Below are 13,690 nucleotides of genomic sequence, written 5' to 3' on the forward strand. Positions count from 1 at the left end.
AGTAAACACTATCAAGCTACATACAGTCAGTTAAATTACAATAGGACATTACCTTCCGAGTCTGCATTTTCTCTGTCCTCCTCCGAAAGGCAACGTAAGGATCATTGTTGGTAGAGCCATCTCTTTTCTCTTGCTTAATCTGGGGGATGAGGGATGGCCCCCTGCAGTTCTTTCGTTTTCTCACCCAGTAGTCATATACAGCTTTAATAAGATAATCATCTTCATTTAGCAGCAGTTTTGCTTCTTGAAGTGTTACAAGCTAAATAGAAAGCACAAGATGTCACCAATGGAAACATCTGAGAAAGAGATCAGGATAAACTACAGCAATCGCAGAAAATGTGATCCACTGACATAATTACAATTAGATAGTGTGACAGCAGGTGAAGATGGAAGTCTATTCAACCTAACAAAAGTCTCTTAAACTGGGATGTTATCTTAAAAATTTGTATTTTGTCCAGGAGGCAGTAGTTCCACTACTTAAAATATCTGATAAGGAGCTAGGGAGATGGCTCAATTAGAAATGTGCTGGCCTTAAACATGAGGACCTGATGTCAGGCATTGACACCCACTTAAAAAAGGTATGGGGTGTGTGTGTGTGTGTGCCTGCAATCCCAGTGCAAGGAGGTGGTGACAAAGGACTCCTGCATATTGATGGCTGGCTCGTCCAGTTTAGTCAGCAAACTCCAGGTTCAGTGAGGAACTACAACTCAAAAGTAAGGTGGAGGGTTACTGAGAAAGCAGGTGCCAACCTCTGGAACACATGTATGTAAGCTCATGTGAGTTCCTGTGTGGACATAAATTTACAGAATAAATGTGATCACTGGATTTCCCAAGCCTATGGTACTGATGTCTAAGGTTAATTAATTGGTCTATTATAATTTGGCTGCCCTTTCCTATTGCTCCAACTGGAAGTCTAACCTAATTGTGCTAAATAAGGCAGGCTAAACAAATACTGTCAACACATGGTCCAAAGATCACAGAAGAGTAGGCTTTCAGGAGGTCACCAGCATCACTGTGTTCAAACAAGTAATGATAGTAAACACTGTCAAGCTACATCCAGTTAAACCATTACAACCTTGCTGTATTATTTCTGGTAGGTTTTCCAGCCTTGAAATTACTTGATCTTTTTCTAATTTAGAGTTCATTATAAATAACTGACAGCTCCATTTATACCCTGCTAAAAAGCTAGTTGAGTGATCCAATCTTTTCGAGGAGTAAGGCAATGCATATGATTAAGGACATTTTTATACATCTTATTTTCAGTTATATAAACATCTTACCTGCTGAATTCATAAAGGAGAAATAAGCCCGCTAATGCCTATGTCAGAGCTCTTATGGAAAACATCTGTCAGAGTTGACAGTATCTTGAACCAGTGTTTACAACAAGAATTTTCTAGCACTAAGCCAGCAGCCTGCATAGTGACTTTACTCTTATATATAATTCCTACAAGGAAAAGAATATACTGCTAATTCAGCCCATGTACTCTTGTCCACATGACAGTCAGCTGAGGATAAAAAAGGACTGGTATTTTTAAACATATTTTCTTAAAGCTATTTTTAAGACTATGCTTATTTAATGTGTATGCATGTATGTAAATGCTCCCATGTGGAGGCAGATGACAACCTTCATGAGTAGGTTCTTGCTGAGGGAGGGGGGTCTCTTGTTTCTGCTGCTGCACTGTCAACTGTAGGTTAACTAGCATGGGGGCTTTAAGGTGATTCTCCTATCTTTGCTAGCCATTCTATGATCTTACTGTAGGACTACAGACGTATGCTATTGCATCTGACTTTTTACACAAGTTCTGAGACCTAAATTCAGGCCATCAGGCTTGTTGTTGCCTTTACCTGCTAGGTATCTCCCTAACCCTCTAATGGAATCTTAAAATAGAAAGCTTCAAACTGTTAAAAACAATTCTGTTGAACAGTAATTTAGATCCCTAAGGTCTACAAGAGCAGGACTAGAACAAGAACTGATTGCCTACCTATATATCTATGTGTGCATGGGAGAGTAGCAGACCTACACTCAGGACCTAAGGCAGGTTAAGTGAGCACCCACCTAATGACCGACAGACACTATTAATCCAGAACAGACTCCCTGAAGCTCACAGATTCTAACTCATACTGACAGCATCACGGCATTTTTGGCAGCAACCACGTATTCCAGAGCCCAGAAGAACCAGTGCTCTGCTAAGTTGCATGTTGTTCACCTGTTTGGTCATTACACTGCTGATACTATTTTATAATCTTTGCTAATTAAATCAAGATCTTATTCTAATTCTAGAGTGGGGAGGAGAACAAGGGCTCTTTTCCAGTCAGCAGAGCGATGGTGAGATTCTTAACCCACACCACAATGTGAAAACATCCTATGCTCCTGCATGTGCTAGAAGACTAAATCGCCAGTTTACCTCTCTTTTTCTCATGCTCTTTGCTCCAGCTTCTAATTTCTTTTTACCTTTTAAAATATTTGACATTACAATAATTTAATATACAATTTATGGTTAAACATTCTGACATTTTAAAATTTCAATTATAGTTTCCAAACATCTATAAAATGACAACCCATTATACTTCTGTATTTGTCTGTTTGTTCATGCATGCAGGGATTGCTCTACTGTAGTCCTGGTTCACAGTTCTGCCTCGGCCTTCTCACTGCTGGGATTACAGCTAGGCAGGACAGTGCTGGGCCTTATCTACCACTCTGTACTAAGTTTTAAAAAAAACCTGTCACTCAACATGCATTTCACTTACTGAAAAGCAGTGGAAGCCAGTAGTGAACTGGTCTGAAAAGGTCTGTAGCAAATTTGTTACTTCTGAAACAGCTCTGGGCTCACTGGTTATCTGGGAATGACAGGCAGGGAGAAAACTCCTTACCAATGGGCTTCTCTTGAAGACGATTACAAGTTGTGTGGTACTAAGGACCATTTATTTTGCTGACAGACAAAACTCAAGGCCTTGCAATTTCAATATATGTTGAATAAACAAATAAATTATAAAATATTAAAGATTTTAAAAATATCAATTAAGCAAAAAGAAAGTATCAGCTCCATTAGTTTACAGATTGTGGAGAAAGAGCAAATAAACTAAGATAAATTCTCTGGCTAAACACACTGACAAAGTGGACACCAAGACAAATAACATTGAAAGGGAATGTGGGGACTCCCAGCCAGAGTACTGCTGTAGTCAGACACAGTGGAGCACGGAGGCGCTTCATCTGATGAAGTCTGCATCTGTGAGGGCAATTGCTTATAGGCCCTCTTTCTCTTACCTCTCTTCTTTCAAATCTAGTGGTTTCTAAATAACTAATCATTCACATTAAATTTAAAGTGTTAAATGATACCTTTTCATTTTCTGCTCTCTAAGAATGAATAACTGCATTCAGTTTAAAATTGACATAGTGTGTAGTGTCATGATTTTTATACAGATAACATGAGAAACATTTTTACTTATTAAATCACTTGTAATTTATAGTTCCACACAATTATAAAAAGCCAATGTAAGGAAAAATATCATCATTTAATTAAGTAGAAATATACACTGTAACACATAGAGTATTCTACATGTATTAAGTTGAGGAAAAAGCATTCTTTTTTCAGAGGCCTTCCAACTATGGTAATGAAGCTTTGAGAGAAGCCCAGTCTCAAAGACAGGGTCATCAAGAAAGCACTGTAACATCAGCCATGTACTATTTTTCAAAGGACATGTGTCCAAATTAAAAGAGTTCTATTTCAATTTGAAGCCTATTAATACCACAGCTAAATAACACAATACTTTCCTTCTTCATAAAGAACCAAAGCTAACCCATTAAAATTCATATCCCTTCCAGGTGGAGTGAGAAACACTTGGAACCTCAACAGCTGGGAGGTAGAGGCCTGGAGATTAGGAGCTTCAGGCAAGGCTGATCTACATGAGACCCTGACTCAAAGCAAGCAAACCAGAAATCAACTAGCCAAGCAAGCAAACACAAATTGTACTATTCCACTTATCTGCTGCTCATTTGAGTTAACTACTTAAGAAAAATCTTTGCAATCCATTCTTTCATTCAAAACTTTCACTACAGTTTCATTTAGGAACTGTTTTCTAGCCACACACTGATAAGATTGCTGATGTGCTGAAACCGCAGCAATGTCTAAGAAACACTCTGGTTTTCCAGCAACACAAAGCTAAAACAAATCTTTAAAACACTTTGAGTTGTAATGGAAAACATAAGCAAACACTAAATTTGAGAGAGTTGCTTTAAAAGTTACACTACTTGGGGGCTGGAGCAATGGCTCTGCAGTTAGCATGAGCTGCTCTGTTGAGAACCCTAGTTTGTTTCCCAGCACTGACATGTGGCTCACAACCCCCCCTAACTCCAGTTCCAGGTGATCCAACATCCTCTTTTTATCTCTGCAGGCACCTGGCATGGACATGGTTCGCAAACATGCAAGCATAAATAGTCTTGCTCATTCAATTTAAAAAATCTAGAAAAATTTTAAATTAGATTGTCTTTCATCGACTTAATAACATACACGTACTAAAACATATCACAGCATTCAGTGTGACTACTTAAAAGCTGTACAATTTGACAGCGGTAATGAAGACTAGAATACAAAATGGCCCTTTATCAATATTATTTCTCTTGAAAAAGAACTATTTAACTATCAGGATGCCCAGAAAGACCCCAAAGTTCTAGCTCCCCTTCTATTTCTAACCTCAGATTCTGGCAGGAACCTAGCACCAGAAAAATAGGATGGCTGACCCTGGCGAGGAGACAGAGCAGGGCAGAAGCGAGTGTGGCTGCTTTTTCACTAATTCACAAGTGGCTGTGGAGATGGTGGACGTGGAACAAGTGTGAAGTTTAGTGAAGAATCATCACAGTGGCATCTAGACTGCTGCTTACTAAAACCATGGTATTAGGAATGTAGACTTGGCCATTTAGGCAAAGGGACACAACAGTGAAGAGCTATAAGAAGGACAGGGCATTCGTTAGAGAAGCGGGGAGAGGTCAAGCACCTGGAGTCAGGTGGAAGACTAGCACTTTTTCCTCCTTCTTAAAAAAGGGGATTTTATGAATAAAATAGCTTCTAGGAGAATAGGAGTTCAGCTGAGAAACAATACAAATGGAAGAGGTAGAATGAAAGCACTAGTCCCCTTTAGGGTAGATTGGCTGTGGATGATTATGCGTACAGGAATGGTGTCCTTAAGAAAGAAAGGGAGAGCTGTAGAATTGACAAGGGGTCTGAAGATGATGACTGAAAATTCTGCTGCCCTGTCAGAGATGTTCTAGAGAAACACTGCCTGGAGCTCAGCAGGTGGACACAGCATTTGAGGACCAGCAAGAGGCTACTGGTAGCTTAGGTTATACAAGCGTAAGGGCTGAGGTCAGAACATCAAATGAGTATTAACACATGAGGAAAAGGGCAATGGAAAAAGAGGAAAAAGAACATCATCTAATGTGGGCAACATCACCCAACACAGGGAGACATGGGTTGAAAGAGGTTCTCAGGTGGCAATCTGGGCCAAGTAAGACCGTGGGAGTATCCAACTTAGTCGGTTATGAGTAAAAGCCTATGGGAAATGTAGGAAGCAGCAAGTTATTTCTTATCTTTTGAAATTTAAATTTTCAAAAGGGAGAGACAAGATGGTGATTTGATGAGAAAGATGAGATGAAAAGAAAGGATTCTCTTGGGAACAAAGACCCTTAGACACTTCTTTGAGGAGACAAAGACTTAAGAAATGTGATGAAAGATAAGTAAAACTGAAATACTGAAGAAGTATGTAGTTACACACACAAATCAGGAAGGATTGGAAATCTGCCTTTGTGAGAAGATAAAAGGAGGTATGTAAGTAGGAAGGGAGGAAAATTTCACAGTTTATGGGTGATGGGTGTCTGTTTTCCCCACATATTATTAGAATCACTCTGTTCAGGGCAGGGATGCTGGAAGGCAAAAAGTAGTCTTTTTATGGGAATGTGTGCTAGGTGAAAAGCAGTGTTAATAAATACATCATCTATGTGAAAAAAGAGAAGAGAAAACTTCTGTTTTAGAAAGTATTTTATTAAGGTATTTATATTGAAAGGAAAATCAGTGAAAGAGAGCGCAACTTATGGTAGCTTGTGGCAAACAAACAACTCAAAACCAAAAACCAAAGCAAAATAAATAAATAAATAAATAAAAAATCAAAGCCCTACAACAAAACACCAAAAACCATTTTCACTTAGAAAAGACTGCAAATGTACAAAGCTTGCAAGTATAAACTGTTTCAAAGAACACCTGTGTCTTTTTAACCTAGACTCAATCACTGCTATTTTTAATACTTTTATCCAAACTATCACCCATGTTCAATTTTGTCAAGTGATTAAGATAATGATCCTACCACTTTCCTCTTTCCAGTATGAGGTAAAATCTAAGTTCAGGCATGGGAAATGGCTGTCATGACTGAAAAGATTAAAAAGAGAGAGAGAGAGAGAGAGAGAGAGAGAGAGAGAGAGAGAGGAGAGAGATGAGTTTGTATAATCTCTGCAAAGACATGTTAGGACCATCCAGGATGAAAGGGTAATTCGTCTTAGAAGGGTGTCAAGCTTGAGGGGTCTTAGTGGAGATGCAAAGAGGTTAGTTATATCAGAAAAGGGGGAAAGTCCTGAAGCATCATAGAGGTCATAGGCACAGAGGTCCATGGCTTATTCTATCCATTAGAGCCGGCGGTGAGGTGATACTACCCTGAATGAAGGTAAGAACACTGAGAATGGAATCCCACCAAGTCAGCTGTACTGCCAGAGCTCAAGAGGCCTGAGGCCAACTCCACAGCCTGAGAGATGAGGCGAGGCCTTGCCTCAAAGAAATAAAAACAAACAAGGAAACAGAAGCAGCTCAGGGAAACAAAACCAGAGGGACAAAACTGTTTAAGAACAACACCAGAGACAGTTTTAAGATACAGAGGACAGCCAGCTCAGCAGCAGTGGAATTTTTAGAATATACAAGGAAGGCCCTGGGATCAATGTCCAGCACTACAGAGGGAGAAGGATAGGAGAATACAGAAATAAGCCATAGATGATAGACTGAAACTAATCACAGCATTTGGTGACAGTTTTCAAAAATGATTTCATTGCTAGGATCTCCAGAACAACAGGAGCAAAAATCTTGCCTATCTTTTAAAGTTTTTCCTCCACCAACCTAATAAACTCAATCCTTTGCCCTGTGAGGCTATGCCAGCTCCCAAAAGGAAAAACTAGAGATCCATGAATTAACAGAGCAGGGAGTCAGGAGGGCAGATGGCTCTTTGGGGTCTGGAAATTCTTAGTTCTGGTCACAGGATCTTATCCCAGTCCTTTGATAACACTTGTGCCATTGCTTCTCTGCTTTTAAGTAGGTGCTATCAAGTACGCTGCTCAGCGACTCCTTTGAAGGCCCAGTATCTCATTCCTCAGCAAAGAGAAAACGAGATGGCACTGAGCAGCTGTGCACAGTGAACTGCCAGGTGCGTGTGCCTTGTTTATCCTCTTCCTACTTGAATAAGCTGTCATCTGTCTCATTCAGTGTTATCAACTATTTGTTTGCCTAGACACTAAGAAAGTAAGGCACTAAACAAGATAGAAGACTTTTGATGTAGGATCTCAGCCATACCAAGTGAATTTCTAAGCCATTACAGAAAATAGAATAAATTCCAAAAGATTAGCTCAGCCTAAATTTGCTGGGAACATCTGTATATAAAAGGATCCCAGAAACTATTTGATACCTGTGGATATAAACTGAGGACAATTGTGCACATAAATCTAATGAATCCTGATGTGATAATGAAGAAAAAAAACTAATAAAAAAGATATCTAAAATATTAGTAGGTTTAATACTTTAAAACATGGGTTATGTTTCCCAGGCTGATCTTAAATTTGCCATGCTGTCAACTGATGAGTTGGTAATACTTCCGACTACCTCTGGAGAGCTGGGATTACAGGCACATGCCACCACACCTGGTTGCATGACCATGCTAGGGATCAAATTCCAGACTTGGTAAGTACTTTCTTAACTGAGTTTTAGCCTCAGCCCCAAAGTGTGCTTCTTTTGATAGAACACTGGGCATTATTTTCTATCAAGACAAAGGGTAGGATAGCTACCTACCTACTGTATAGCTAAGTAATTTTCCAATGGAAAGGCTTTGAAAATGTTCTGAAGAGCTGCTAATACCTTAGACCAGCAGTTCTCAACCTTCCTAATGCTGTGCCCCTTTAATACAGTTCACCAACCATAAAATCATCTTTGTTGGTTTTTCTTAACTGTAATTTTGCTGTTATGAATTATAAAATTAAATATCTGGTATGTGATGATCCCAAAGGGTCACTACCCACAGGTTGTGAACCATGAACTTAGAAATTTAAAGAATTTAAGTTGTAGAGAAAATTGATTTTTATAGACTGGTAAAAAACAAATTAAGACTCTATTGTATATTTTATTTGTAATTTTGTTATATCCCTAAGTTCCTTATGAGTAATTAGTACATTAATATACCACACAGGTACACCAAAGTAATTTTTAAAAGTTTATTTAAAAATCTAATCATGTAAAAACAAATCCTTTATTATAGCAAGCTTGCAAGACAGAAACAGCATAAGGAGTACAAAAATCCCCCAAATCTCCACATCTAAATACAACCATAGTCAGCATTTTGTTGTATCTTCTTTTCCCTAATGCATATATGCAAGTATGTTTTAAACAAACCATAGTTTTCTAAATAAATTCTGTATCCTGTTTTCAAAAATCAGAAACATAAGCAATATTTATGGTATTAGTCACCATTTAGAGTCATTTTTAATGTCTGCATTATACTCTATCTTACAGTTAAATGTCTCTCTCTTTGAGTTTCTGTGGTACATGGGAGAGACCACCAGGTCTTACACATGTGAAGTAGGAGCTTCACCACTGAGCTACATTCCCAGCCACCTAGTTACTTTTCTGCAGAATAATTCTAGACATGAGGTCATTAAGTCAAAAGGATACTTAAAGCCTCCTGACATGTGATGTCTAATTTTTTTTCTAGAAAAATAGTTTTTATTTCAAATTCCTTGTGAAATTTTGGGGCAGTTCACTAAAGAAAATTCTCAATTACTTTGTGAATAATTTCATATAACAACACTATAATGTATGTTATTATAGTTAAAATTCATTAAAAGATAATAGAAACTTGTATAAATTTAGGCAACTGAAAACAAGATTTAAGATAACTACTTCAGATACCCAATTAAATAAAATTAGTTACTGAAATATCAAAACTACAGTAACTATGCAAAGGATCAAGGCATTATGACGGTCACAACAGTATTCTCTAAGCTCCTATTCAAAAAAATTATGAAGTATTTTGTTTAAATAGAAATTCTAGGATGCTGAGAGAAAGGGAGAGGGAGAGGGGGGGTTGGGAGGAGTAAGGGGGAGGGGGAGAAGGAGGGAGAACGAGAGAAAGAGAGAAAGCAAGAGAGAGAGAGAGAGAGAGAGAGAGAGGAGAGAGAGAAAGAAAGAAAGAAAGAAAGAAAGAAGAATGGTTGGAGGGAGGGAGGGAGGAAGTGCAGCACTTTCAGATAACATCCTTAAATATTCAGATGCAAAGGTGTTAATTGGTTTAATTATAAGAAAAGAGACAATTTTATATGGTACAGTACCTGGTTAGAACTGGCTTTTTCAAGTCTGTCAATCATAATTTCAAATTGCAAAGGTTTAATTTCCATTTTTCTGTTAAGTCTATTTAATAATGTCTCATCTTCTGAATCCATATCATAATCTGGTTGCTCGTTGTCTAGGTTAAAAGCTAGAAAAGAAAAAGAGAAATTCTTCAAATTGAGCTGAAATTATGAAGTTACATACTTAGTTTTAGAGACTATACAGTGACAGGCATATTGCTTTACATATATATGGAATAAGAATACCAACCAAAAAACTACTTTTTAAAGTATTTCACGTATATGACAAAACATAAAACAGTAATTATAACAGATGAACATGCCAATGTGATAATGACTACAGAAGAACATTAAAAATCTAGAATTAAGCTTAGCATACAGCACAAAATGTAAATCACTGACGATAAAATGTAAAGTAAAAAATAATTTTTAAAGACAAAAGCCAGCACCCCTGCTTATGAGGCAGGGGAAAAGACAAGAAAGCAGAATAGCTGGCTCGTTACAAAACAAATGAAAGCTAATGCCTATCTTACTGTGAAGCTAAGAATGACATATCACAACATTCAACATAAAAGCCCAGATACTCTAATATATAAAAAGAAATTACAGAAAGAACTATATGGACAGTTTTAAATTAAAAAATCACAAAAACTAATTTAAAATAATTGGCTATATAAATTTATATTTTTACATATAAAACTTTGTAAGTCAAAGAACTGAGGAAAAAGTAACATATAAAGGTCCACTTTTCTTACAATTTCTCAGAAATACAAGAAAAACCCCAATACCTTTAAAAAAACTGGTCAAGAATTTTTAGTGGAGAATAAAAACCAATGTACTTTTAAAAATGCAAATCAGACACACACACAGTATTTTTCAGTCATCAGCTAGACTAAGATTTAAAAGTTGCTAGGAAGCTATTTTGGGCTGTGAGGAGGAAATTATAAGCTGGCATTTATCAATTAAAATACACTCTCAAACTTGTTAATTTCAGTGACAGAAATTTACATAGCATTTAACTTATATTGCATCCTACATAATAAAGTTAATAAGTCAGGAGGTTCAAGTTATTGGTGAACTTATCACACACTATTCTATACTTATGATTAATTTTAAAAGTATACTCAGTTTGTTTTAAAAACGTAATTCTTACCTTTTTTATATTGTTTAATTACATGATTATCATTTATTTACAAGTAAGCTTTCAAAAAGTCAATCTATTTCAGATCAGACTCAATGAGAGACGTTACAGATCCTACAAACTATACAGCTTACTCAACGCCACTCTTTCTTCCACAAAGAAAATGCTATTTGCAGCTCACACAATGATACACCTTTGGTGTACAGACTAATGACAGTTACCCAGGTATCTGATACAAGTCCAAGCTATTTTGAAAGAAAGACTTGCCTAAATGCTAAGCAGCAGTAACTCAGTAAACAAAAATTCCCACAGGTTCAGGGGCAGAGCTATATATAAAAGCGCATGACCATCTGTGCACACCTATCTAATCTTACTCACCTCTTGCTCCTCCACCTCCTATCTGCTCTATCTAGATTCTATTCTGGCAAAAGCCAGCACCCCTGCTTGTGAGGCAGGGGAAAAGACAAGAAAAGCTGGGGAAAAGTTTAGAGAGATTAATGGTGACAACTGACAGGAGATCTGACAAAATGCTAAATCAGACCCAGGGCAAAGACTGGCTTACACCAGCACCCCTTTACTCTAGCATTACCACTGTCCTTCTTATTTGAAAACTGTACAAGAATCCTTAGAGATTCAGACTTCATGCTGTTTGCCAACCAGGTACATGTGTTTCAGCATTCTGTTTACTGCATACTTGGGTTCTTTATGTTATCAGACAAAAAGCTGTCACTGCTTTCATCATACATAGCTCTACACAGTACTTGGGGTAAAATGAGTACTAAATGCTGTTGGCTAAACCTGTATTTGATAAATACTGTACAAAATGATTCTTTTAAACTATAGAAGCAGAATATTTTTAATTTATTGACACCTCGGTTTATGAAACCCAGTAAACATAACAAACGATAAAAATAATGGGTTAGTGTTCCAGGCTGGTCAGACAAAAAAAAAAAAAAAAAGAGAGTCCCCTATACATAAGAAAGGGAGGTGGCAGGAGACAAAAGAGCTGGAAATGTGTTGATACAATAGATTGACAGAAAGTATTGACAAAATATTCCTGTACCTAAGGCTCAGAGAACATTAATGAAGAGGGGGAGAGAAATACTGTAAGAGCTTGCTGTGAGATTGTGTCTCCTAGGAATGTCAGAAGCTATACCCATAAAGTCACATCAGCATGATTGCCCAAACATGAGCTGAACAAGCACAACAACAGACTGCCAAATAGATGGGGTGAAGCCCATGAGGCTTTAACCCTGCAGGCAACTAAGGAATGCTGGGAGCAGAAGAAACAGGCATTCCCGGGAAAAGCACACCAATTAGTTGCCCAGTGCCAGTCAGTCAGCCCTGAAAACATATATACAAGTACCATAATATGGACTGAACAGGTTTTATTTGGGAATACCTATGTGTATACATAAGCATACATGATTGCAATAACAATCAGTGAAAAAGGAGGCCTTGAATTTGAAGAGAGTGGGGAGGAAATATGAGAGGGCTTAGAGTGGGGAAAGGAAAGAAATGTTGTAACTAGATCCTAATTCAAAGAATGAAATTTTTAAAAAGGCCCTGACAAGTGAATAAGGGTTATGTGTCTTCCTGCATGTAGATTTCTTGTGGTAAAAGCCTATCAGCAATGAACAAAAAGGAAAGGATTTAAAGGTGTGAATAAGCACACTGAGAAGGAAAGCCAAAGTGGGAAAGAAAGCAGAAAATTCCCTGCGGTGTCCACCAAGAAAGTACGGTTACTTTCTGTAAGAAGAGCAACAGCTACTGTATGGGAAAGAAATTAGAATAGTCTCTTGACAGAATATATGATGTGTTTACATGCTGACTGGCGTTAGCTTAGGAGATATATGCACAGTTTAGCCAGGAATGCCTTTCAAAGTTATTCAGCATTATACCATATTCATTTCCAAGTCTCTAATAAGCTCAGCAGCCTAATGGAATGAAAACACATAAAACCAGAAAGACCAGATTTCCAGTAGCTGAAATATGATGAGATGGTTTCAGATTAAACAGCTAGCTAAGCATGGTATAAAATGAGTAGAATCCAATTCAATGGAGCACATAACAAGGACAGGCAGTGGCTGTCTTCACAGTATCATTATTAACATGACTGTTAACTACTATATAATATCATGCTTATTACATGTTGTATGATACAGAGAAACATTCTTTTCCTCTGTCTTTCCTCTCCAATCTTCAGGAATTGTAATACTAGCTTGGTTTCTACCCCCTTCACAGTTTCCTCATGACATGTGGATCTGGAAGAACTTAAATGGGTGTACATTTATTTTCTTATGTCCTCTGTGGTGGTTTGAGTATATTTGGCCCATGGGAAGTGACACTATTAGAAGGTGTGGCCTTATTGGGGGATGGGTGGCCTTGTTAGAGGAAGTGTGTCACTGTGGAATCAGAGCTTTGAAGGCTCATGTATACCCTCAAGTCTGGCCAGTGTGGTGTCTAATCTTCTGGCTGCCTTCAGATCCTTTAGCAGCATTTCTACCTGCAAGCTGCCATGTTTCTCACCAAGATGATGAACTAAACCTCTTACCTTCTAACAGTACTAATTAAAGCTATGTCTTTTTATCAGTTTTTAAGTAGAAAGGGGAAAGGAACAGTACTTTGTTCAATACAGTATTTTAAGCAGTCAATATTTTCTGCTACTTCTTTTTGTTTGACACCAAAACATTCTATTTCTATAGTTTATTTTCCATCTCATGGCCTTTCAATCTATAATACAATTCTCACCTATTCAGTCTTTTTACTTACACAAGAGTGCAGCAGTATGTGTAGCATAAGTATTCTCTGACATACTAAACATGTTTATCAGAGTACTTAGAAATCAAGGCTTTTCAAAGAACAAACCCCAACCAATCAGGTCTCTACTTATTTGTGAATTCAGA

General features: G+C 37.6%; 1 protein-coding gene across 2 annotated transcripts in view; it reads right to left on the reverse strand.

Moving 5' to 3' along the window:
- Nucleotides 1-13,690, reverse strand: part of Epc2 (enhancer of polycomb 2) — a 98,676-nt gene that overhangs the window by 27,710 nt on the left and 57,276 nt on the right. For both annotated transcript variants that reach the window (XM_085834919.1, XM_021186102.3), the window contains exons 3-4: nt 9,626-9,771; nt 53-259 (exon numbers count right to left, since the gene is read on the reverse strand). In XM_085834919.1, coding sequence (XP_085691045.1) covers nt 53-259; nt 9,626-9,771 — 353 coding nt within the window. The remainder of the gene's footprint in view (nt 1-52; nt 260-9,625; nt 9,772-13,690) is intronic.

The sequence above is a fragment of the Mus caroli genome, unplaced genomic scaffold (genome assembly GCF_978045245.1).
Source record: "Mus caroli unplaced genomic scaffold, Mus_caroli_1 scaffold_2, whole genome shotgun sequence".
In the NCBI taxonomy this organism is placed as follows: Eukaryota; Metazoa; Chordata; class Mammalia; order Rodentia; family Muridae; genus Mus; species Mus caroli.